Source organism: Varanus komodoensis, unplaced genomic scaffold (assembly GCF_004798865.1).
Source record: "Varanus komodoensis strain SLA01 unplaced genomic scaffold, ASM479886v1 scaffold11, whole genome shotgun sequence".
Taxonomy (NCBI): Eukaryota; Metazoa; Chordata; class Lepidosauria; order Squamata; family Varanidae; genus Varanus; species Varanus komodoensis.
The window spans coordinates 11924349-11951807 of NW_025335317.1; the positions used below are offsets into that span (position 1 = coordinate 11924349).

General features: G+C 44.8%; 1 protein-coding gene and 1 long non-coding RNA gene across 3 annotated transcripts in view; one reads left to right on the forward strand and one right to left on the reverse strand.

Moving 5' to 3' along the window:
• Window positions 1-8196: 8196 nt before the first annotated feature.
• Window positions 8197-27459, forward strand: part of LDB3 (LIM domain binding 3) — a 96718-nt gene continuing 77455 nt past the window's right edge. For both annotated transcript variants that reach the window (XM_044420371.1, XM_044420369.1), the window contains exon 1: window positions 8197-8435. In XM_044420371.1, coding sequence (XP_044276306.1) covers window positions 8343-8435 — 93 coding nt within the window. In that variant the 5' untranslated portion in view covers window positions 8197-8342. The remainder of the gene's footprint in view (window positions 8436-27459) is intronic.
• On the reverse strand, window positions 9549-26706 carry LOC123018369. Its single transcript, XR_006413757.1, has 4 exons — window positions 21141-26706; window positions 20679-20759; window positions 11964-16724; window positions 9549-10924 (listed from the first exon to the last, which is right to left on the reverse strand). It is a non-coding gene; the product is annotated as an uncharacterized LOC123018369 (long non-coding RNA).

The following is a 27459-nucleotide window of genomic DNA, read 5'->3' on the forward strand; positions in this document are numbered from 1 at the left end:
CATAGAATTCCACAAGGTTTGTCTGGCAGGACCTGTTTTTGTGGAAGTCGTGTTGTGTGGCTGCCAGCCTCCCTTTCCTGTCTAGCATCGCTAGATCTCTCTCTATTATGAGCCTTTCCATTGTTTTTCCTACAATGGACGTAAGGCTAACAGGTCTGTAATTCCCCATGTCCCTTCTACTACCCTTTTTGAAAATTGGGACCACTGATGCCACCTTCCAGTCCTCTGGAACTTCACCCGTTCTCCACAAGGCCTCAAAAATGTAGGCCAGCGGGCGTGAGAGAACCCCTGCCAACTCTCTAAGTACTCTCGGGTGTAACCCGTCAGGGCCTGGCGCCTTTGTAATGTCCAATGCCCTGAGGAGCCCCTCAACTTCAAGGGGGGTGACTCTAACCTGTGCCCCTAAGTCACCAGCCTCATCTAATCTCCTATGTGGATATCCCCCGCCAGCTTTGGGGAGAACACAGAGGCAAAACAGTCATTTAGCATCTGTGCCTGTTCCCTCATATCAGTCACTGGATCTCCTTCCTCCTTATTTAGTGGTCCCACCACTTGTCTCCCCTTCCTCTTCCTATTTACATGCTGAAAGAAGCCCTTTTTGTTGGTCTTAATATTCTTGGCAAATCTTGGCTCGTAATCAGCCTTAGCCTTGGAAGAATTCTTCTGCAATGGGCCTCCTCCTCCCGGTATACCCTTTTGTCTATTTGCCCCAGTACCCATTTCCTACGGAGGTTCCTCTTTCATTTAATCCCTCTAACCACCTCCTCTCGCATCCATGGCAGCACTCTCCTCCGCCTCCCCACCTTACTAACTAGCGGTATCGTCAAGGCTTGCACCTCCAAAACCTCCCTTTTGAGTGCCATCCACCCCTCCTCAACTCGCTTACCTTCCAGTAACCTATCCCAGGAGACTTTCCCTAGTCTGGATTTCAGTTGGCCAAAGTTGGCCCTCTTGAAGTCCCAGCTTCTAGTGCTCGACCTGCTGCACGTCCCAAGTCCCCTGATCTCAAAGCAAAGGATGGAGTGATCACTCGCATCCAGAGCTCCCCTAATCTGTAGTTCATCTATCAGCTCCTCTCTATTGGTCAAGACCAAGTCAAGGATGTTTCCCCTCCTCGTCGCCTCTTGGACCCTCTGTGTGAAAAACCTTCCCTCTATAGCCACTAAGAAGTGACATGACCTGGCTGTCACCACCGAATGAGTCTCCCAACTAATATCCGGGAGATTGAAAACTCCCATAATTACTGTGTCTCTCCCCTGAGATATCCTTAGAATCTGGCCTGTCAGGACATCATCCAGGGTCTCAAGTTGATCTCGAGGGTGATAACATACCCCCACTGTCAGGTCCTTTTCCCTGTCAAAACCCCTAAGTTTCACCCAGACTGCCCCTGCCAAATCCCCATCTGTGCTGCATTCTATCTCACTGCATCCTATCCCTTCCCTGATGTATAAAGCCACGGCCCCGCCCCTCTTTCCCTTCCTGTCCTTTCTAAAAAGGTGATACCCCTCTATGTTCACATTCCAGACTTGCCTTTCATCCCACCAAGTTTCTGTGATTCCCACCAGGTCATACACTCCTATTCCCAGGAGAGCTTCAAGCTCTTCCTGCTTATTACCCATGTTCCTAGCATTGGTGTACATGCACCTCAACTCCTTCCCACTGCTTCCCTTCCTTGGAGTTCCCAGCCTCCTCCTTCCTCCCTGATACTAGGCCCCTCTCTGTAGGAGTCCTGTCAGTCCCTGCAGTATCTCTAAAACCCTGCTCCCAGAGCTCTGATCCTCTCCCCACACTTGTCCAGTGCAGATACGTTTCTGGGGGGCCTGAACTCCCCCTCCCCCCCGGCTCAGTTTAAAGTCTTCCGGATGAAGCTCGCTAGAGCATCTCCAAAGGACCTTTTCCCCATCCTCCTGAGGTGTAATCTGTCCCTTGCCAGAAGTCCATTGGCAAGAAACCAAGTGCCATGGTCAAGGAACCCAAAGCGTTCCTTCTGGCACCACACCCTAAGCCAGTCGCTCACCTTGGAGACCCTCCTGTCCCCTCCTGGCCCAAATCCCTGGACCTGTAAGATCGACAAGAAAGCCACTAGGGCCTTTAGTTTCCAGAGTTTCTTCCCCAAGGCCTCAAAGTCCCTGGTGATCCCAACCACACCCTGCCTGGCCATGTTGTTGCAAATGCAAATTCAGAAAAATCTCTCTCATTGCATACACTGATGCAACCATATTAGGCAATGAAGGAGGAACAGTGGCGAACAGTGTTCCTCCTCTTTTAAGTGCCTAGCAACATCCTTGGCTTACAGAAGTATCAGTGACTGGATCAGCACAGAACACTAACCCATATTTTATTTGTTGTCATTAGTCATGAAGTTGTTTCCGACCCATCGCGACCCCATGGACAACATTCCTCCAGGCCTTCCTGTCTTCCACCATCCCCCAGAGTCCACCTAAGCTCACACCAACTTGCCTCCAGGTTGGGGTGGCACACCGCTGCCTCAGTGCCCCTCAGCAGGGAGTCCCCAACAACAATCACCCGCCGCTGTGTCTTCCTAGTGGTGGTGGGCGGCCGTGACCTGGCCCTCGCCTCTCCTGCAGCGGCCCCCTTGCCGCCTGACGTCCCAGGCTGAGGGTCCTGCTGGTCCCCTGAGGCCTCATCAGCCCCAGCCTCCCCAAGTGGAGAGAACCTGTTTCCCAGCTCCAGATTGGTGCTAGGAGAAGGAGGAGGCTGTGCTGGCCTCGTCCTCCTGTGGGTGACATGCCTCCATGTCTCTGCGGCTGCTTCTCCCATGGCCTCTCCCTCAACCCTCTGTCCAGAGCGGGGCTGCTCCTGGGGGGCCTGGAGAGCTCTCTCAGCCCTCAGGCACCTCACCTCCTCCTCTAGCAGGGTCACCAGCTTTCACTGAGGGCAAGTGTAACCCTGCCTCTCCTGGGGGAGAAGGGCGAACATGTCGCAGCTGTCTCAGCGGACAGCAACACCCGTGACTCGCGGCAAGGCCATCTCCTGGTCTGCCATTGGGATCCCTTCCGAGACCTTACCTTGAATGAATGGCTCTTGAGCTGTTGTTCCCATAATACTCCATAGAAACCTGGAATGTAAGATCCATGAATTAAGGCAAGCTGCACGTGGTCAAACAAGAGATGACAAGATTGAACATCGACATCTTAGGAATCAGTGAACTAAAATGGACAGGAATGGGTGAATTTAATTCAGATGACCATCAGGTATACTACTGCAGGCAAGAATCCCGCAGAAGAAATGGAGTAGCCTTCATAGTCAATAAAAGAGTAGGAAAAGCAGTACTGGGATACAACCTCCAAAATGACAGAATGATCTCAGTTCGAATCCAAGGAAAACCATTCAACATCACAATAGTCCAAGTCTATGCCCCACCCACTGGTGCTGAAGAGGCTGAAGTTGACCGGTTCTATGAAGGCCTGCAACAACTTCTAGAATTTACACCCAAAATGATGTCCTTATCACCATGGGGGATTGGAATGCTAAAGTAGGAAGCCAAAAGATAACTGGAATAACAGGCAAGTTTGGCCTTGGAGTACAAAATGAAGCAGGGCACAGGCTGGTAGAATTTTGCTAAGAGAATACGATGGTCATAGCAAACACTCTTTTCCAACAACCCGAGACGACTCTACACATGGACATCACCAGACAGTCAACACAGAAATAAGATTGACTTTGTGCTCGGCAGCCAAAGATGGAGGAGCTCAATACAGTCAGTAAAAACTAGGCCAGGAGCCAACTGTGGCTCAGATCATGAGCTTCTGGTTGCAAAATTTAGGCTTAAATTGAAGAAAGTAGGGAAAAGCACTAGGCCACTCAGGTATGACCTAAATCATATCCCTGATGAATATACTGTAGAAGTGGCAAATAGATTTAAGGAATTAGATCTGATAGACAGAGTGCCTGAAGAACTATGGACAGAGGTTCGCAACATTGTACAAGAGGTAGCAACTAAAACCATTCCAAAGACAAAGTAATGCAAGAAAGCAAAATGGCTGTCTGAGGAAGCTTTACAAATAGCTGAGGAAAGAAGGGAAGCGAAAGGCAAGGGAGAAAAGGAAAGATACACCCAATTGAATGCAGAATTCCAGAGAATAGCTAGAAGATATAAGAATGCCTTCTTAAATGAACAGTGCAAATAAATAGAAGAAAACAATAGAATTGGGAGGAGCAGAGGTCTCTTCAAGAAAATTGGAGATATGAAGGGAACATTTTATGCAAAGATGGGCATGATAAAGGACCAAACTGGCAGGGACCTAACAGAGGAAGAAAAGATTAAGAAGAGGTGGCAAGATTACAAAGAAGAACTATACAAGAAAGAGCTTAACGTCCTTGATAACCACGATGGGGTGGTCACTGACCTCAAGCCAGACGTCCTGGAGTGTGAAGTCAAATGGACCTTAGGAAGTCTGAGCAACAACAAAGCTAGTGGAGGCGACAGTATTCCAGCTGAGCTTATCTTAAAAGACGATACAGTAAAAGTGTACTTAAAAGACAAAACAGTAAAAGTGCTACACTCAATATGCCAGCAAATTTGGAAAACTCAACAGTTGCCACAGGATTGGAAAAGGTCAGTTTACATTCCCATCCCAAAGAAGGGCAATGCCAAAGAATGTTCAAACTACCGCACCATCGCACTCATTTCACATGCTAGCAAAGTGATGCTCAAAATCCTACAAGCTAGGCTCCAGCAGTATGTGGACCGAGAACTACCAGAAGTACAGGCAGGATTTCGAAGAGGGAGAGAAACTAAAGGTCAGATTGCCAACATACGCTGGATCATGGAGAAAGCTAGGGAGTTCCACAAAAACATCTGCTTCTGCTTCATTGGCTATGCTAAAGCCTTTGATTGTGTGGATCACAACAAATTGCGGCAAGTTCTTAAAGAGATGGGAGTACCAGACCATCTTATTTGTCTCTTGAGAAACCTCAAGAAGCAACACTGAGAACTGGACACGGAACCACTGATTGGTTCAGAATTGAGAACGGAGTTCGGCAAGGCTGTATACTGTCGCCTTGCTTATTTAACTTATATGCAGAGCACATCATGAGAAAGGCGGGGCTGGATGAATCACCAGTTGGAATTGCTGGGAGAAATATCAACAACCTCAGATATGCAGATGATACCACTCTCATGGCAGAAAGTGAAGAGGAACTAAAGAACCTCTTGATGCTGGTGAAGGAGAGTGCAAAATGTTGAAACTCAACATTGAAATGTTGAAACTCAACATTAAACTAAGATCATGGCATCCAGTCCTTTCACTTCCTGGCAAATAGATGGGGAAGAAATGGAGGTAGTGGCAGATTTTATTTTCCTGGGCTCCAAGATCACCAAGAGACCGGGACTGCAGCCAGGAAATTGAAAGACGCTTGCTCCTTGGGAGGAAAGCTATGGCAAATCTAGACAGCATACTAAGAAACTGAGACATCACCCTGCCAACAAAAATGTGTATAGTCAAGGCTATGATTTTCCCAGTTGCAATGTATGGCTGTGAAAGCTGGACCATAAGGAAGGCTGAGCGCCAAAGGATTGAGGCCTTTGAATTGTGGTGGTGGAGGAGACTCCTGTGAGTCCCTTGGACCTCAAGGCGATCAAACCAGTCAGTCCTAGAGGAGATCAACCCTGACTACTCTTTAGAAGGCCAGATCCTGAAGATGAGAAGGAAGGACTCCCTGGAGAAGACCTAATGCTGGGAATGATAGATGGCAAAAGAAGAAGGGGACGGCAGAGAATGAGGTGGCTGGATGGAGTCACTGGGGCAGTTGGTGTGAGCTTAAGTGGACTCTGGGGGATGGTGGAGGACAGGAAGGCCTGGAGGAATGTTGTCCATGGGGTCGCGATGGGTCGGACACAACTTCACGACTAACGACAACAAATAAAATATGAGTTAGTGTTCTGTGCTGATCCGGTCACTGATACTTCTTTAAGCCAAGGATGTTGCTAGGCACTTAAAAGAGGAGGAACACACTTCGCCACTGTTCCTCCTTCATTGCCTAATATGGTTGCATCAGTCTATGCAATGAGAGAGATTTTTCTGAATTTGCATCCCAGACCAATGGAAAAGGTTTTTTGCTAAGCTTAATTGCCATGCAGTGAGACATAGAATGTAATTTTTGCAGCAGGCTGGGAGAGTTAACCAGATGCATTCCTTGCAGGAAAACACACACACACACACACACACCTTTGATTGGCATGAATGGACAGTCTGGGGAATAGATCCAGGGCCCTAAGAAATGATTTGGGGCTTGTGCTCTTTTGGGTCCAGGCCTAGCAACACTGATGCCAATCCTTTCGTCACTATTTGCCAAAGGGAACAACGGGGTCAAAGTTTCCATTTGAAACTGCAAACCTACTGCTTTCCTACTGATTGCTTGCAATTATCCTAAGAAGTTATTTCATTTCTATGCCACCCAATACTTGAAGCTTTCTAACACTGTAAGCAAACCATGTGATAGCTGCCACCCAGAAAAGGATGCAACAATATCCATAAGGTTGCCACACACAGATTTGCTGGAAAACCATGTCCAATTATGCACATGGCAAATCACCTTCTCAAGATTTGTGCCTGCAAAAATTCGAAGGCCCTGTAAAATCTTATAACCACAGAACTTTCATCCAAGCTGATTGCATTGGAGTCACAAGCCCACAAACAATGATAATCTGTTTGTCCATCTCTTCTCTCTTGCCTGTTGGTCCCTCCTTGGCTTGGGAGATGGGCTCCTTATAAAGTCTACCCCCCTCTTGTGGCTATTCTGGAAAACTGATAAAATGCCCATGTTGCGAATGCAAGTCATGGCTACTTGGGATGCTTCATGACCTTTTTGGCTGCCATTGAGGATGGAAACTGCATACTGCATTCCCTGGGGACGTGCAACGTGCTTTTAGGGGATACAGGGGCTCAAGCACAGAGAGCCCGAGACCTCCTTCTTCCTTGAGCAGAACAGCAGGTCTCATCCCTGCACCTTGGTCCCATGGAACATACTATCCAAGGCCAGTTCAGTTATCTTGGCACCTCAGGCAGAAATCCCCATAAGCATCTGTTCCCCTTCCTGGCAATAAAAAAGATGATGGGAATAATAAAGGAATGGTGAACAGTCCGCTGCCTTTTCAGGATAACCCACGCCTGGCATTTGGGGTGACCTCCCATTCATGTCTAATGGCAGGATCAGCTGGGCCACAGCGATGAAGGCCACTTCCTGGGTCTTTAAACATGCGTCTTTCATCAACAAATACAAAAGTGGATGCACACTTTTTGATGTTTTCCTGAAAATAATCCAACGCATCCTTATTTTTAACTTTGCTTTGAAAGGATATCCTTGTGACTGCATATATTGGAGGAAAGTGGGCTAACCTTTGCACCGATGTGTCTGTTACTGTCCGGAACTGTAATTCTGATATGCTTGAATCTTCACCTCACCCAGAGAATGTCGGCTGTTGGGGTGACAGATAAATGGAGCCCAAGAAATGAGTGCATGCGCCTTTCCATTGTTCTAACAGAACCTTCCTTCATATAGAAAGGACTGAGGCCTCCCTGTTCTGCAGACCTCTCTGTGCACTTACCAGACCTCTGGCAAGCAAGCTGGTAACATATATTAATAAACCACAGAGCAGATTTTTGCAAATCAACCCATTCAAGCTTAGGGATATTTAAAACAAACCAAAAAATACAGATACATTCCCTTCCCCTCCCTTTCCATTGTTTTCCCACTTCCCCGCTGCCCTGCTTTTTTTCAAGGATAAACATTCATATAAGAAAAATGTGTATATGGAACAAAACTGCATAAGATTCTCTTGGATGGGTGTTCTCCCACGCACAGGTTTCACGTGTGTAAGGGCTGTACGTGAATGCAGTCTTGGGAGACTATACTGACCAGTGAGATTAATAGAACGAAAGACCAGTGACGCCTTTTAATTGCTTTTAAATTTTAATGGCTCGCTGGTGGCGAAAACGAAATCTGCTTTATCTGAGGAAGGTGGTGTGGAGTCTGCAAAGGGGACTGAGGAGCATAGATAAGTCTCTAACATCCCAGGAGGCCTATATTCGACCTCTGAGTCACAAGAGGTTTTGCATAGTCGGTGTTTGGTTACAAGCCTTTTATGGACTCTCATCAGGGATATCAGTATCTGCATTATAACTCCTATCTATTCTTAGGTGACACTTCGGCAGCAGGACTGACCAGGCAAGAGACAGAAAAGATCTTTATTTTGTGTTTGAATTTGCCAGACAGACAGAGAGAAAAACCTCTTCTTTTTTAAAACAGAAATACCCACCTGTGTCCCCTTCCCTCTGTTTCGCAGAGCCTTGGGGTTCCTGGCGTGAAAAAGAGCTAAAATGTCTTACAGCGTGACTCTCAACGGACCTGGACCATGGGGCTTCCGACTGCAAGGGGGCAAGGACTTCAACATGCCTCTGACCATCTCCAGAGTAAGTTCCAGCAACTTGTAATCCTTTTCAAGTTTCACTTAGGTCAGGAAACAACTGCAGCCTGCTCTCTGGCTCAACCAGGCAGGATTTCTGCAGAGGGTGAGCATGTATTTGCATTTGCTTAAGGCAGTTACAAAAAAGCAGAGCGAGAAGAACATTGCAAGCTGGGGATACTATAGATGCGAGAAAACGTGTAGGCAGAGGGTTGTGTGTGCAGGAAATCGGACTTGGAGGACGCCACCTTTATGCCGCAGACTAAATTCCGCATTGACTTGGACTGGAACGGAAAGGGAATGAAGTAACGGCGAGGGGACACGCTGGATGGTGCCTTGGGCCAGCAGTGGTGGCAGAAAATGCCAAGTTTTTGCCTGCAATTTCTTGTCCCTCCACATTTGATTAATGCTCAGCCTTTTCTAACCTGGCACCCTTCCAGTGTGTTGAACTACAGCTCTCATCATCCCACACACCATGTTTGGGGATTATGGGAGTTGTAGCTTGATACATCTGGAGGGTGCCAGGTTGGCGAAAGCTAATCTGTAGGCTCAACAGCCCAGTCTGATACACTCTTCCTCCTTTTCTTTCCTTGGGTCAACCAGACAGCTGGTTACATTTAAACTCTCTCCTGCATCTGAGAAAAATGTGATGTGGCCTTTTCAATAAAAGATGTTTCTGTTATCAGTGGGCTGAATTTTAGAATAAGCTTATATTTCGTTGAGTAAAAGTACTGGGTGTTACCTTGTGGGAAACCTCCCACCCTGCCATTTTCAACTTCACATAATGCATTACTTAATAATTAATTAATCAGTATCATTAACATCAACCCAGTCAATTTACTGCATTTTCAATTTCCCTGTTTCCTTAAGAGCTCTTATGGCAAGGCTAATCAGGCCGGGTTGCCCTTGGCTTGCCATCTGTTTTGAGAACTTCCTAAAAAGACCATGAGATTGCAGCCATCTTTGACTTCTCACCGTATTTGCATTTAGAAACATGCAGGAAGTTCCTCTTACCTAGATAACTGGAAACAAATGAATTTTGTAGATTGCAGCATTTCGTATTTCTGAATGCTGCTCCAATTTAGCATCAGATTATTAAGCAATATGCTGGAATGGAATATGCATCTTCGGGGTGTTTTAATAGTCCAAAATCTGAAGTCCAAAATTTTGGACTTTTTAATAGTCCAAATTTTAATAGTCCAAAATTTTAATAGTCCAAAATCCTTCATAAATTCCAGAAATGATGGTACTTAGTGCTGCACCCTCTGTACTAGAGAACACCTTTGGTTGAACTCAGTGGGGCTTGCTTGTGAATTTGCGCTGGAGGGTTCAACCCGGAGACCTATCCTGCCTCTCTTACAGTCCTGCAGCCTAGGAAGGAACCCAGTTGTGCCCAGAGACTCTTCCGTGCTGTGGGAGTACCATTTGCTGCATTAGGCGAGAAAGTGGGCAACCTAGCTAAGCAGGCTGAGAGAAGGCGTAGATCAAATCCTCTTCTGAAGCCTTCCAGGGCTGCAAGCCAGTTCTCCAAACAAAACCGCAGTTAATGCTAGTCAAGGCCTTCATTGTGCAATTGGTCTGCATCAAGCCAGGAATTTCTGTGGGGTCCATCCTGTGGTTTTCAACCTCTTCTTCTGCCTTTCCTCTTATGAAACACACACATATGCGCCCCTGCCCCATTAACTGGTAGACTGGTGGTGCTAGGACCTGTCCATCTGCAAGCACCCTCAGAACCCCACTGGAGAGACTGGGGCTGGTCAGCTGCTACATGTCGACCTCACTTCTCCATGTGGTAAGGTCAGAGGGGGGCTTCAGCTTTATGAACTTCTCCAAAGGATACCTCATTCTCTTGAACATAGGAGCATTGGAACCCTGGATGATGGATGCTTTCCTGGCACATGTTCAAGATAGCAGGAAAAGCCATGATCTGGCATGGAATTATGTCTATGCTGGAGCAGCTGGGAGAAAGCATGCAATGACATGGCTCTTCCACAGTCTTGCCCTAAGATACATTATGCAGTTACTTCACAGCTTTCGCAGCAGAACAGAGCATTGGATTGCCGTTAATTCTTCAGGTGGCCTCTCCAGAAAAATGTTGCGGTGTGGAGGAATCATGCTGTTCGGGAGTCCACCCATTCCTTCCATCCCCGCCCCGTGTGGTTTTCCCATTTTGTCCTTCGCAACACTCCATCAGCATTCCATAAACAACGCACACCCTCCATCTTCACTGGATGTTTATTCGTTTTTTCCATGTTATGTACTTTCGAAAACATTGACGTTCTCCCAAGCCTTCTTCTGTCTCACTCTTGAGTGTGAATCCTCCCGTTTTGTGTACGGCAGTCTGAACATCAGAAGTAGAAGGAACAAGTGTATTGTGCAGAGAGAGTGCTGGACTGGGACTCAGGGGATCCAGTTTCCTAGTTCCCGCTCAGCCGTGAAGCTAATTCAATTATTTTGTTCTAGTCATTTATGCTCACTGTACCCTACATCACAGGGCTGTTGTGAAAATAAAATGGGAAGGCAGATTATGTAGGCTACATACCTTGGATCCTCATCAAAAAAGGCAAGATATAAATACAATGAGAATAAATGAGACACCGTAGGATCCAGGGGGGAAAGGCCAGTTTTGAGGGCTTCTGTTCAAGATTCCAGTCATGTGATTCAATTCCCATTTTACCCTGTGGTGGTTCCTCCCCATGCACATGTACCAGTCAGAATTCTGTGCCCATGAAGCATGGTCTGTTTTGTTTTTTGGGGGTCAGTGGGTGAACACATGCCAGGCTCTAGATACTGGCAACAAAAATGATCCAGGGTTTGGAAACACTGCCCTATGAGGAGAGACTGAGGGAACTGGGCATGTTCAGCCTTGGGAAGAGAAGACTGAGGGGAGACATAATATCCCTCTAGAAGTACCTCAAAGGCTGTCACAATGAAGAAGGTCAAGATCTCTTCTTGCTGATGCCAGAGTGTAGGACACGGGATAATCAATGCAAGTTGCGACAACCCAGATTCAGGCTGGACATCAGGAAGAGCTTCCTCACTGTCAGAGCAGTACGATAGTGGGACCAGCTGCTTGGAGAGGTGGTGGGCTCTCCCACACTAGAGACATTCAGAAAGAAACTGGGCAGCCATCTGAGAAGGATGGTGTAACGTGGTATCCTGCAAGAGCAGGAGGTTGGGCTCAATGGTCTTCATGGCCCCTTCCAACTCTACTATTCTATGATTCTAATTATTTTATTTCTGCGTTTATGTGTATGAGCAGCTCTCACTTCCATCATTTTAAAACACCTTCTTAGTATGAATCAGGGATTGATCTTTTGAGACTATGAGATGGTTCTTCCCACATTGTTTGTGTATCTCTGCATCCTCTCCACTCTGCTTCTTCTCCAGTTGCTTCCTTTTCCTCCTGCCCCCACTGGCTGTTGGCTTTTCCGCCTTACAGAGCTCTTCTCCATTCGAACCCGCCCCAGCTGTACTCAGAGGTGGTATAGTCTAGTGAGAGCTAAATCACATGAGTTTGCTGATTGTAGCTCACCTCCAGTATCCACGAATTGCTCTTGTGTTTCTTTGTGCTTGTTGCAAGCTTGCGCACCCATGGGAGAGGGAGAAAGAAAAAGGAAGGGAGAATAAGTAGTACAATCCTTGGCTCCCCAAAAGCCATAAATCTCCTACCAGAATTTGCCTGTTAATGGAAAAGGTCTATTTTCAATACTAACCTATTTCACTTTAATGCTATCCTCACTATAAAAATGTCATAAAAGAGACAAGAAGCATTTTTTTGGCCAGGGATGACTTTTTATGGGCTATTATGTCATAGGTTATGACAAATAAAAGTAGCATCTAGACATTACTTAGCAGAAGCAGCTCCTGCAAGTAAATTGCAAAGGACCTTTGCCACCAGCTAGCTCTGGGCTCATTTTGGTCCTTTGGGTTTTATATATACGTATGTGCATTCACGCCAGGTGTATGTGCATGGCTTTTAAATACGTGTGGACAACATTCAAGAGAGAGTCTAATTAGCTTTGCTCAAACATAACAACAATACCACATAAATAAACCTCAGGCTCATGCATTCTCCCTTCCCTCTCCAGCAGTTTAAAGTTGAGTCAGACCCCAAAATGTGTAAAACAAGGCAGCTCATGTACCACCTAAGAGACTAATCACAGTTTGTTTTAGTCTGGACATACTGCTAAACTATGTGGTTGGGTAGCTTCTTATTGGTTTCTCATCGCCATAGCAGAAGTGCCTGAGCTTTGGGGCTCATGTATGTAATAACAGAGCATCAAGCAAGACTCTTGAGTGGTCTTGCATAAGTGCTAGGTTTTTCTACTGAGGCATTTCTGCTGTGCTCATTGTTCCCTGCTCTCAATTGTTTATGGACTCATTAGACAACGTCATGACCCTCCGTTTTTTCTTCAGTGTCTAACCAGCAGTTTTAATTAGGGTGTTTTGTTTTCTTTCGTTTTTTTTTCAGAGCTGGGAAAATGTGGCATTTAAGTGTGAAGCTGAAAGAAAGGGTTATTTCCTCTTGTGTGTTTGTGCTATTCTTCTATACCACAGTGCCACCTAGTGTTTAAGTAGCAAGACAGCAGAAAAGGAAATGCTTCTGATTTTGTGCTCAGATCTCAATTCTATGACAAAACGGAAAGGAGATACAGCAAATAAACACACAGTTAGCAGCCTTGGTAAGTTCAGCAAAGATCTCTCTGCTGAACTTACCAAATAGGGATTTTGTTAAGACAAATAAGAGAAAAGTGGTAACCAAACTTTTGAGAGAAGAAGATACACATTATATCAAGCAGCTAATTTATATTCCTCACAGATTTATTGCTCACTGACTGCACATCAAATGAGCTAATACAAATGGACTCATCTGGCATGTCATGAGCAGAGCCAGCTGGAGCCAGGGGTCAGACTAGATGACCTGGGAGATCCCTGAATTGCTCTGTGTCTTTGTTTCTCTGTTTCTGTTGCACTTGATGTCAGCTCAGACTGAATTCCTTTTAGACACATTGGACTTTAAGTCATCAAGTGATAAAAATGCTTATTTGTCCATGTGCCTAGATAACAGCATGCTATTTTTAAACAGTGAAGATGGAAGATCTGTTTTACTTGCCACAAGTACATTTGCAATGCATCTTTGGAACAGGGCCTTTTTAACATGTATTTTTGCAAGTTACACATTTCTGTGAAATGAGTTGAACTGGTGATAGCTGGGTGGAGACAGGATGTGAGAAAGTCAATTCAAGAGGGGGTTCTGCATTTGTGGTGTAAACCTGGCTTCCTGCTAGCTTTGGAGTCTGCACAGCAAATGTACTTGCTAGCAAACCAAACGCTGTTTTAGCTGATGACTGTCAAATAAACCATCATTTGATTTGGTGGCATGTCCAGCTGTCCTTTCCCACCCACCAACCCATTGACAGTTCAAGCAAACTCCCCTCCTTGTATGTATGTTTATTAATCGATACAATCAACTCTCGCCTACTTTCTTTCTTAAAAAGCAGACTTCAAAAAAGAACTCCCAGATTCAGGTAGATGAAATATGGTGGCTTTCTGCTACCCAGGGACACCCAGTAGACTTCTCCATTGGCAGATCTTTCCCATTCATACTCTGCACCACATTAACAAAAATCAAATACTTTTTAAAGAGCTCACTTTGGAACATACGTACTTCTCTTTATGCAGGTACAACAACAAAAATCACTCCTGCCATTCTCATTATGATATAGTTGTGCACGCTCCTAACAATTGAAAAATATTCATTCTTAAACAAAACTCATGCGGCAGATTTCATATAAAGCACAGCATATAAAAATAAGCCCTGCAACACAAGGAAACACATGAATAACATTTGCAGTAGCTGAATCCTAGCAACTAATGAAAACAAATTAAACCTGTAAGATTTTTTTAAATTAACAGTTGGAGGTATGATCAGATATTCCCTTCTGGGAGGTCCAGGTGATCAGATCTCTGTTGAGTCTTCAAAGCATGCAGTTCAGGAGTTCCAGTCAATCAGAATGGGTGACAGGTGAAGGCATATCTTTGTGTCCCCATGAAACAGAGCATTGTGCTTAACGCCTTGTCGTTTATCTAAAAATAAGTGTCTGAGTGATGGCTGGAAGAAAGGAGAAGCAGGCGTGAGATTTTAAGGTCACCCTGCAGCTTTCTACGTCTGGAATTCTGGATTTTTTTTCTAGCAAGCAGGTGTGAAAAATAGTTGTGATGTTTTCTTTAGCCCAGTATGATTCACACATGGGGACAGACACAGCACTGGGCCCTGTCTTTTATAGTGCCATGGGACTCATCCCATGAAGCTCGCCACAAAATCAGAACTCAAAGAAGGAAGCCAAGTTCATGGGGGTGGGTGATGGTCTTCAAACATTCACAGCACAGGTTGCTTGTCCATGGGGTCTTGATTGCACAGGTGATCATGCTTATGTTAGAGAACCTGTAGAAAAGGTGGCCCTTCCTTGGAAGGTACTTGATTAGGAGAGCACAGCATTAAATCATAAGAATATCTCTCATGATTATCATAAGACTATTGCCTTCCCCTTCCCTGTTTGCAAGGAGCAAAGGATTGTGAAAATAGCAGGCAGCCAAAGAGAGGGGACTTGCTGTCAGGGAAGTGAGGTGTAGAGAAGATGGAGACACCGACCAACTGTGCTTCCGAGTTCACACCAGAAGTGCCAAAGCTTCCTCCACTGTGGATCTGGAATGGGTGACCGGATGAATGCAAAAGAAGCCTTTTGAAGCAGCTGCGTTTATCATGTCTTGGGGCATCAGAGCTTGCATTCAATGCAGCAACATTCTGATTTGGTTGTAATTTCTTATGGGTTGTTGGTTTCTTCAGTTTGGTTTACCAAGGAATTTTGAAGCATTGGGCCTTCTGAAATTGCACTGTTCTGTCCCTGTCTTTACAGGGTCAAGCAGGGCGATGGGGCACTGCCAAGCAAATTAGAAACTCAGAAATGGGGCCTAGACATAGAAATTGACATAGGGAATTTCACTGATGAGGTTTGCATGACATGACAACCTACCATAAGCTTACAAGCTGTTGGGGGTTGTCATGTTGGGTGAACACAAGACAGGTTTGTCAAGGTGGCTTATTTTTGGTTTATAAGCCACCTTGACAACCCTTAAATGCAGCAGGGACAACCTAAGCCATCATGGGTCAAGCCAACTACAAACAATCCACTTGGAAATATTCAGCAAGGGCAATCTGTAACAACTAGAAGCAACAGGAGAACATAATTTCTTCCTGCCTTCTCTCTCTTTCAGGTCTTGCTTTTCTGTCAAGAGTCAAATTGGTTACCACTGGGTTTGTCGCCTTCTGAATTTCAGAAATGCCATTCACCAAGTGGGGTTGAGTTTGAGCTGAAATCAGCCATACTTGGCAGGAAAGAGGGAGAAGCAGAGCAGCCTCCCCCAACTTGGTGGTCCCCAGAAATTGTGTGCCACAGCTCCTAGAATTCCTGGCTATCGGCCAACCTGGCTGCAGCTGATGGGAATGGCTGTCCAAAACATTTGGTGGATACCAGGTTGACATAGGCTGACCTCTGCCCTTTTGGAATTCACTGTGGTAGAACATGGTGCAATTTGATTGTTGGTTTCTGCAGTGGTCCCACATATGAAGCTGAGTTGGGTGGTGAACATGCTGTTATGATTTGTTTTCCTCTTAAGTATGTGACTACAGTACCCAATGACATGTAAGCAGGGAACGGTTTCTGAATATATCTTTTAATACTTTTAAAAATTTATTATATTCTTATCCTGCATTTTCCTCCAAGGAACCCAAGGTGGCTTACATAATCCTTAGAATACTTCCTATTTTATTCTCATAATAACCCTGTGAGGTAGGCTAGGCTGAGAGTCTACGAATGGCTCAGAATCACCCAGGTGGGATGTAGAATCTGGGTCTTCCTAGTCCAACCCTCTCACCACTTTGCCATACCGGCCTTGATGAGCTTGGGTTTGCCGTCTTGAAACTGACTTGCTGCTTACCTGCATGGTAGCTGCTCGATCTTCCCTAATAGGCTCATAACTTGGGACCACGTGCAGTGGATAAGGATGCCCCTTCTTGCCCATATGGCGGAAATAAAGAGCTTTCCCTTTTCTTGCTCATGTCAGATGGGATCCAGGGAACTTCCACTCCCTTGGTGGACAGCGTGTTCTCCAGGGAGATCTGAGTCCCCTTTCTCGTTGCCAAATGAAATGAAATGTTGAGATGAATGCGATGTGATATTTAGTTTTTATAGTGCCTTGAAGAAGGTTTTCCCCGTGCTTGTGGTGTTGCTGCCTGAAATCGCAATAGAGTTAATTGGCATTGTTACCAGTTAGTGTATACAAGACGCTACAGCTGGAGGGTGCGAAATATTTGTTATTGTGGTTAGAAGTAAACTCACATAAAGCGACACTTGCTGTTGTATCGGTATTCTCCTCCTTTGCTGTGACAAGCCTAAATATGTTCTGGTGGAACGTACCGCCTCCAGAAGTCACATGCACTAAGTGCTGTAGATGAATGGAGTCCACCAGCAAGCAATTCCAGTGCCACATTATCTCTGTGTCTGGAAGGCCCCAGCGCTTGTTGCAGAGCATATCTAAACAAGCAGCATGATGAAAACCAGGGAGCAGTCAAAACAGCTTTGGAATAAAATTGTGCAGAAGCACCGGTCAGGACTGGGTTATTAGAAAAAATTATCCCAAGCTGTCAACTGAAGCACTGTTAAATCTGTGATTACAAAACGCATGTGGCTCAACCACAACACTGATTAGAGAAAGGCGCCAACCAAAAGTAAGTGACCAGGTAAGCAGGGTGTTAGAGAAGCGACCAGGAGGCCAGTGGTAACTCTGGGGGAGCCGGAGCGATCAGCAGCTGAGATGGGAGAAACCACCCTTGGGAAACATCAGCAGACACTCCACAAAGCTGGGATTTATGGAAGGGTGGTGAGAAGAAAGCTGTTGTCGAAACAAACACGTATCCAAGTCCACTTGGAGTTTACGGAATGGCAGGTAGAAGATAAAGCAATCATGAGGAAAGCGACATGGATTATTTTTGCCATGAAGCAGGCAGGGCACAAAGCTGACAGCGCTGATTTGCACAGTGAAACAGTCGTGGAAGCATCATGTTGTGGTGATGATCTTTCTCAGCAGGGACTGGGAAGCTGGTCGGGATTGAGGGCAAGGTAGTTGGAGCCAAATGCAGGGCAAATCTAGAGGAAAACCCATTTCAGTCTGCAAGGGACCCTCCAGAAGACTTTGACCCTAAAGTAAAGTAACGTTGGAGTGCTTTCGAAACAAGAACCAGCATGTCTTAGAACAGCCCAGTCAAAGCCCAGACCTCAGTTTGATTGATAATCTGTGGCAAGACTTGAAAGTTTCTGTTCATCGGTTGTCCTCATCCAAACTAATGGAGCTGGAACACTTTTGCCAGGAAGAATGGACAACATGGCAAGTCCAGCTGTTCTTACGGGTGATACAGACTTACCCAAGATACTTGCTGCCAGAGGTACTTCTGCCAAGTCTTGACGCAAGGGGCTGGTTACTGATGCAGCCAAGTGCCAATTTGTTTTGGTTTACTTAATGTATGTGCCAGAGTAAAATATTCTATACCTTCCCAGCATTGAGTATCTTGTCTATGTCAAGTGAAACTTAAATCCATTTCATTCCAGGTTGTTTCACAACTTGTGAAAAATTCAAAGAGGGAGGAGTGAATACTTCTGCAAGGCACTGTATGCAGGGGTTTTTTTAGCCTCTTACAATTTTTTACACAGATTAGCCCAGTATTTATTTATTTATTTATTTATTTATTTATTTATTTATTAGATTTTTAGTCCACCCTATTAGCCACATGGCTGAGACTGGAAAAAAAAGTATCTGGTCTTAAGGTACCAAAGGAGTTCATGGCAGAGGTAAAATGTAAACCAGGGACATCCCGGCTCATGGTCTGAGCCACACTAGCACTCTGGGGTAGAGTTTTTGTCTGGCATGCGAAGCTGCTGGCAAGCGAGTGTGGAGTGACAAATTCATACAATTTGTGTGTTCAGGATCTGGAAGTGATTTGCCCCCTTCCCCCTGCTATATTGTCATGTGAAAAATGCATCCTTTCCCGCTTTTCTTCTGTGCTTGCAAAGGATAAGAGCAACTGTAATAAATTCTGGTCTAGATTTCTCATCTTCCAGAAACTCCTGTGCTACTTTCAAGACATTAGATTAAGTCAAAGCTATTTTTCTCCAGTCTCTTTGATTGTCACGAGTGATCTTTTTTGCTTTCCATAACTTACATTCTCTGTCAACATCCAGAAATTGCCATTATATAATAATAATGAAAATTATGAAAGAATTGCTCTTTGCATGCCAGACTTTGCCAATAATCATGTTTGCTTTCATTTTCTGGCTGCTGCCATAAGCACAAATATTTCACTTTGCTTTCACAGAGTTTCTTCCTTTAGAGTTCTATTGTACGCACCAAGTAGGAGCAGGCTGTAGGGTCAAGCCATGGCAAAGACTCAAGGCTTCCCACTTCATTGTATTTGGCCTGTTGGGAGCTCACAAGCATCATATAAACCAATAGAACTTATGCTAGCCAGGTAAGAGTAGGGGCACTTCCAGGAAGGTTTAAGTGGCAACATTGGACATATCCCAGATTAGACTCCCAATATACCTAAGCTGAGGGACTGCAGGTGGCGCAGTGGTTTAAACCGCTGTGCTGCTGGGCTGGTTGATCGAAAGGTCACCGGTTCGAATCTGCACAATGGGGTGAGTTCCCGTTGCTCCGTCCCAGCTCCTGCCAACCTTGCAGTTCGAAAGCATGCAAATGCAAGTAGATGAAAAGGCACCACTTCGGTGGGCAGGTAACAGCGTTCCGTGCACTTGGGTGTTTAGTCATGCTGGCCACATGGCTACGGAGACTGTCTGCGGACACACGCTGGCTCCCTTGGCCAGGAAACGGAGATGAGCACCACCCCCTAGAGTCAGGCATGAATGGACTTAACATCAAGGGGAAACCTTTACCTTTTTTTATACCTACTCTGAGCAGGAGTGGACAATTTATGACCTGATTGTTGCCCATAATCTCTCACCATTGGCTATGCTGCCTGGGACTGCTGGGAGTCACAGTGTACCTGGCTTTGAGTTAGAAGATCTCAAATGGCAAGACCTGGAGTCCTTGGAAAGTTACTTGCAATGAAGACAGGACTGGATTAGCGGGACAATTGGTTCTGGCATCACATTAAGGTGTTTTGTAAGTTTGATGCACGCAACTGGCAAGTGCCATTGTAAGTGGCTGGAAGGCATGTAACACTTCCAGTGTGTTATCTTGTATTCTCAAACAACTTTCTAGCTAAATAAAGTCTTGTCCCAGTTGTTCCCTCTTAGTCTAACTGGGATTATTGTAGGGATAACATAGGAGATGGGTGTAGAGCTGTGTACAGATTCTTCTGCTCCTCAGAGAAAGGATGAGAGTAACTGAATTAAGAAATGTGTAGGTGCCATTTTTCCTTAACCAAGAATGTTTCCTGTATGGTTTGGAAGACTCGAGCTTGCAGATTTTCAGAACAATTATACAAAAAGCCAAAATTTGCACCATCATTCATGCAAATAAGACATTTACTGCATTTAATACATGTAAAGAATATGGAATCCATGGACGTATCTGCAGGAGGGAAGGAGGTAGTGTTCATAGATCTTCATTCTGATTCCCTGTGCAGAATCACATCTCTATACATGTGCTCCTTGGCCCAAACTTTGTCAGGATCCGTTTACAGTGGTGGATTCTATAACTTACTATCAATACTCAATATTTAGGCTTTTCCATACAAGGTTCAGTCAATGCTTCTGGGTACAGTCAGCTTTATGCTTTTGAAGATTTGAGGTCTATGGAAACAATTGTTTAAAGCGCAAGCCTTCAGAAATCTTCCAACAACATTGTTAGTGAGCAGAACCCCTTTAGAGATGTTGCCAGACCAATTAGAAACTCAGTAGCCAAGACTGCATTATTTGAGTGAATTCCTTCTGGTTAGCTTTGGCCCGTAGGAATGGTCATAGGACCACTGTAAACTACTAGGTTAATCCTTTTGACATATTTGTTGTCCTGCTTGTGGGAAAGGGGAAGAACCTTTCCCACTGCATGGTTGAAATGTCAAAATTCTATGCAACAGGTAGGGATGGACAAATGCTAAATAGGGTTTATCCAATTGAAATAAATCCTTGTTTTTTTAATTGTACAACTTGTAGTCGCAATTCTGCTCAGTTACCTGGAAATTCCTGTTCCGTCTTTCATTTATTACATTTCTGTACCACTCAGTATCCGAAGCTCTCCGGGTGATTTCCAAAGACTAAATATAACAAGGTAGCATGATATAAAAACCATTCAATAGAACACAATTTTAACAATCAACAATAAGAAATCCCAGGACCTATTAAAAAACTTATCCTATTCTATCAGATGCCTGGGAGCAGAGAAAAGTCTTAACCTGTTGTCAAGAAACATGAGCATTATTTGTGCTGATTGGGAGTTGTAGTCCGTTCCCTTTATAGCTGAGCACTAGAAACTTAAAGTTGTACTCATACATCTAGCATACATTGTTAAGTGGGCCATGAAGGACCTCGCAAAGGGCTAAGGAGTTCTGGCTTTTCCTCTCCTAGAAGTCCAGCCCACCCCCTTTAACGGGTGCCAGGCACCCAGGGAAACTATTCTTCAGCAACTGACAGCTTACCTGGGGCTCCCAGGCAAGCAGCGCTTCATCTGGGTCTCGTTCTTCTGCTCTGTCCAGAATCCTTCCACAGGCCTTGATAGGTGTGGAAATAACGTTGCCATTCCTTCTCTCGCCTCCTGCGTTTGGAGGGCAAATACCAATTGTTGGCTATTTTGGCTTCCCGGCCGCTGATTGGCCGCCGCTGCTGACCTGAATACGGACTTAAATCCCTTCTTTTCAAGTGCCGTTGACTCAAGTCTCCTAATAGCCCTTTGATACACCGCCAGCATGGCCACCAATCACTTTGTGCCCACACATCACATAGAGTGACAATGGGGCAGGACTATATAATCTTTACCTGCCCTGCACTGCACGTACACTTTGTGCAAGCCCATCCATGGACTGGTGTTCTATATTTAAAGTCCCGTGTAATGTAGGAAGGCATTTTCATCAGGAACTAATGTAGTTCTTGCTTCACACCCCTGGAATCCATGTGTCAGGCAAGGAATCCAGAATATCTAACATGCATGTTGTCATAAAACTGAAATGGGCTGCCCGTTCTGGAATAACCCAACAAAGCATCGTTCGTAGAACTGACTTTTAAGCTCTTTTGTGGAATACCCTGACATTTCCCTTTAGCTAGTGGAGAGTGCCTCAGTGAAGAGAGATGAACATCAAAAACACCCTTTCTATGCACCAGCGACATTTTCCTATAATGTGCACCTACCGGAAACCATCAGATATGCTCTCGGTTACACAGATGGCCACAAGAGGAAAGCAATTGGTCTAAAATGCTTATATTCTCACTGATATTTATAGATGCAAATTTAGAATGGTACAAATTTATATAGAAATCCAGAACACTCAACAGAGCATGGAAGCTTCTGATCAGGTGCTCACTATGCCTTGTGGAGTCTTATGTCTAGGGCAGTCAGAAGACCCTTCTGATAGTTCTTTTATCTTTAAACTGGACTTGGATTGGACAGTCCTTCAGATAGAGGGCATCTTCAAAAGAAAGGATGCTCATCTTGCAGCCCTTCAACTGGAGAAGAGTCCTTGGCTCCTTGTCCAACTGGCGTGATGAGTACCAGAAGTGAATGGAAGTGTGTCATAAAATACAGTTACACGTTTTACTCTCTCACGTACAGGTTTTGCTTAACAGAGGATGAAGGCTCTATCTGAAGGGCTTTCTGGAGGGCTTAAAGAGCTGGAATCTCTCCAGAAGGTAACAGTGATTACAGTTAATGGCTGGAACAGAGCAATTCAACATGGAAGCTCATTGGTATCTTTGGTCAATCAGCATTTCTCAGTCCTGCAGTGTCGTTAGGCAAAAATAGGGACGGGGTGACCATGTGCGACCATTTGAGCTCTTTGAAGGAAAAGGTGTGATAGAAACATGATAATGTAACATATGTGAGCATGTATTTGAATAGAGAGAGAGAGAGAGAGAGATGCAGAGGCAGAATGCATCTTATTCTCGGGGAATCTGATAAAGTTCAGTAGTTTTGTTCATTTTTAGGGGTTTATTCATCCAGAGGAAATGAAGGGCAAAATCTTTTGCCTGTTTTGGCGGGAAAAAAAGTTGTATAACTCCTAGCATGCGTGAGTAGGAGGATTTCTCCTCAGTCTGAACAGGTATAGGGTAGCCTTATCAGATTTCCTCCGAAAAGGTTGCCCCTCTGGGATGCCAAAAATATAACATAACTGTGTAACCTTAGTGGAGCAGAGGGGTTGCATGGCAGATGAATGATTCTGCAGCAGATCGGGTCATATAAAAAGGCTTTTCGGACCCCTGCCCTCCACATCAGTCAAACTGTAGCTGTCTGGGGATGATGGGAATTGTAATCCAACATCTGGAGGGCACCAGATAGGAAAGCTGCTGTAGAAAGTGTTTGCTAAAAGTAGGTTACTAGAAAGCAGTTGGTTCATAGTAGTGGGCTAAACAGAGGCCCTGAGGTAAGTACCCCAAGAATACCCAGGGGCCACCTCTGGGGTCCAAGCGAGGCAGTGGAGATGTGGGCTTCTGTCAGACATGCCACCTCTGTAAACACTGTATTTTTCGCTACTATAACTGGCACAATTTCAGCAACTCCCCTCTCTCTCCAGTCCAGTTGCACAGACCTTGGTGGGCCTGTGGTGAGGCGCCCTTGTTCGCAAGCGGTGCTTCTCTGCGAAAGCAGCTGGGCTGTGAACCCCAGACCAGAGTCCTTATTTATAGTCTCGATGAACGTTTGTAGGTGCCACACCTGACCTAAACCCATCGGCAGAACAACCGAGAAATGGTGCCAGAGCCAGCACATTCCCCTTTGCCGCGCTGTACAATCGCAATGTGTTTGGAGGATTTGCAGGAATTCGTCTGGTGAGCTTCAGGTTTAGGGGTATATTACCTGCCACTGGCCCAGGCTCTACAACTATGTCTTCACATGTCACATCCTCTCATATATTTCACAGAAGAAAGTAGGGGTGCTTTTCTGCGTTCCTTACGCTTCCTTTTTTAACACTCAAAGAACAGGGCCTGAACTATGGGTGTGCGGCACTATAAGCTTAACAAAGTTTTGACACATTTCTTACCTAATAGGCAAAGAAAGCCAAGTCAGGGTGTTTAACCTCCACATAATTGCTGAAACTATTTTTGCAGGAGCTAGGAACTGTGGATTTCTAGCACAATTTTTGTAAATTGCATGCACACGTTTGTGCAAATTGGAAATTTGTTAGGTTTGAGTTCTTGCTCTTGCTGTGACATTTAACGTGAGAAGGATGGAAGCATCTTGACTACCTTGCATTTTCTGACAGTTTCATATTTGTGCAAAACGCCATGCCTCCATCTGTGATTTGTGCAAATTTATGCAATTTGCAGAATAGTGACCCAAACGTTTTACAAATGTTGCTGGCTGTGAAATCAAAGCCCATTTAAAAAAACAGACACCTGCATGTTGGCTTGACTTGCATCAGAATGAGAAGCTGCCAGCAGACAGTTTATGGAACAGAATCCACAGGGCAGAATCAAGAAAAACTGGCAGACCCCCCCCCCCCCCCCCTTTTGGATTCCTTACACATCTCAAACCAGAATCTTTGCCTCTTCTAGTTATGCATTACTGAAGATTCTATGAAGAAAATTCCTGGTTCAGGGGTGAAAAATAAAGACCTGATAAGACCTGGAAGTCCATTATCACTTAATGGGAAGTTGTTCACCATCCTCAGTTGGAGAATCACTTGCTAAAGGATGCTGAGCATCATCCTTTAGGCCTTTTTGCAGCCTGACGTGGAGGAGCCAAAGACACGTGTGCCTCTCCACCAAGCTAAGGCATGTGGTACCCAAGACCAGGCAGATGCTGGCTGAGGCACGCTAGGAGTTGTAGGGCTTTTTCTGTCTAAATATGCATCAAACTGCACCTTCGCTTCTTGGGGCCCCTGAACTAGTGCAAGAGCCAAACTCGAAAGCATCGCAAACTCTAGCAGCTCATTTTCTTTAAAGAAATACTCCCAAAGAGCAAAGGGGGATAGTGGATTGCTCAGAATATGTCCCCGAAAGGTGGCACTGCCTGTGCTCAGTTGGAATGTACGTAATCTGCCACTTCGGGCCAGGAGAGCCTTCCCTTGCTAAATGTTTGTGTGTTGAGCTGCTGCTGCACATCCAGGAGCAGGGCCAGAAAAACGGACAGCGCCCCTACCTGGGCTTCTACATTTGAAGAGCGATGCTCATGTTCGACAAAGGAAGAATGCATTAGGAGTGAAGTCGGTCACCTCTCGGGGTCTGAACAGGACCGTTTGCGAGCAGGAGCATCTGCCGCTTCCCTGACACTTGAGGCATGTTTCCACTTGGACAGGCTGTGGAGAAGATGCAGTATCCATTCCCCTGAGTCTCGAGGGACTGGCAGTGAACGGAAGCCAAGCTAGAAAAGGGCTGCTTTATTTATCCCCTCAACAGGTGCACGTCTGCCAGCTGTAATGGGAACATTCCTCCCGCACACAGTTCCTCTGGGTTGTTGTGTCCTAACCTGGAGTGGGAGGTTAGACATCCCTGGGACAAGGTTAAATTTCAAATCTACCCTCTGTGGCAGTGGCGCTTGTGGCAGAATTATACATTTCCCCTTAACTGTAAGCTGGAAATGGTGGTGCTGAAATGATTCAGTTTAAAATGTCCTAAACGAAAATGATGGGTCATTGATGTCAGTTGTTTTATGTGGACCCATCATTTTACTGTCACCATTTAAAAAATTGTCTGTTACAGATTTCATTTTACATTATTATCATTTTGTATTTGATTTGTGGGTTGTAATTTTTATGAACCATCTGAAGAGCTTTGAGTATTGGGAGTTACAAAAATAAAATAAATGAAGTAAAATGGTTGTTCCTCAGCTTACACATCAGCACAGGCAGTTATATTTAATTTTGTGCATTACCTGACTTTTCTGCCTCTTAATCATTAAAGGAATCCTATTTTCAGCATGTGGAAATGAAATGAGGGGTTATATTTTCAAAATAGAAAAGTACCTTAATGCAAAGGCCTGCTGAATTTTTAAATGGAAATTATGTTTAAAATACCTCAAATCAGGCCAAGTCACATTTTTTTTCCCATTATGAAAGGCAGAATAACTAAAATTTAGGTACCCAAACTTGGTACAGTAGTTAGCATACATGTATATCAGATAAAAATCATTCTTAAGGTTTTCATGAAATTATCATATGATGTCATTTTAACCGGGATGCCTGCATCAACTCAATGCCTTCCCCCGTGCCTGGTAAAAGACGTGGTATTCGCAATTTAGAGAAACCCATTGAAAATGTTGAATTTGCCACAAGGCAGTAAGACCTGCATGATTGTCTGGTGCTCAGGTAACATGTGCGCTTGGGGATCTGCCGATGGGATGGCACCTCCACGCCGTGGCCCTGAATTCTGCACAGTCCTTAGCCTGGTCAGAACTGATCCCAAGCATGATTCATTTTAACCAATTCTTTATCAAAAACCCATGTTTTGACCTTGATTTCAAATCCTGGCTCATTTTTGCTTGGATTAGAGAATGAAGATCATTCCAGATGTCTGAGGATACTTTGAGGAAAATAGCACAGTAACCTCCTGTCTTTATTTTTCCAAAATGCAACCTGCCAGAAGCTCTGACTGCAGCGTATTTTGGGTATGAAAAGGCAAGACTAGTAACACAAAAGTAGGGCAACTGTGATCATTTGTTTTTGATTTTTACTCTCCTTGCCCCAGAATCAGAACTTACAGTGAGTAACAGCAAGAACATTTGCTGATGGCCTGGTTTTGGACCCCTACAGATGGCGCCCTGGCGTTTGCCAGTGCACCCATATGGTGGTGCCAGGCTATCATGCAACAGAATGAGGTCACTGGCTCATCAAGTCAGAGGAATAATAAGAATAAGGGGATCGTGGAGAGAATAACATTTCTGTAAAGCTCTGTGAATGGAGAGAATGAGCTGATGAGAAACAATGGTTCTCTTTTAGCCCAGGCAGGTGGGCCTTATTTTACAAGTGGTGTTTACAGTAAAGGAATCCTTTGAGGTTGTGCTTCCTCCTTGCATCTACTTGCAAGTTGCTGACCTTTTCTCAGCTCCTCCTAGGTGTTGCAGAATTGCAAATGATAGCTCTTGCGGGGGGGGGGGGGGGCAAAAGCCCTTCTGATGTGCATACATGAGGCCAAGCAGGTTGATATGATCCTGGTGATCCTTCATGTGTTGCTTGTATTATTCAGGACATGAAAATTGTGTGCAAACCTTTTCAGACCTAGCTGCTTTTACAGCTTATCTCCTTTTAGACTGAATTCTTTCAGTCAGTTTCATCTGATGCTCTGCAGAACACTCTCTGCATTTGGAAAACTGAAACGAATATCAAATAATTCCCTAGGATGCAGCTAGAGCAGTCCTGTCAATTATGTTAAGTGTAGCAAGAGATCAACAGAACTGTATTCAAATGAGACCTCAGAAACAGGAAAGTACAAAACAGGATTGAAATTATAGTACTTGTCATTTAGAAAAAATACATAGCAATCAGAATGACATTTCCATGAATTGAACTTTACAGCTTTGCTTCCTAATATTTTTTTCTGCGTGGGTTGCAGGGTGAGAGGTTTAGATTGTGGAGTGACTCAAGCAAGGTTAGAAAACTTCTTGGTCCATTCCAGAACAACCAAAATATACTAGCATTGGTTTTAAATGTGGCAGGTATAACACAGCCTTTGGACTTCTGTTACTGAATTTAACCAGGAAAAGGTATACTACTATTAACTCTTGACTTGAAGCTTGGGTGGATGGTAGCCCATTTTCATTATTATTTATCACAGAGTGCCATTACTGCACTTAGCGCTTTACTAAGCAAAGGA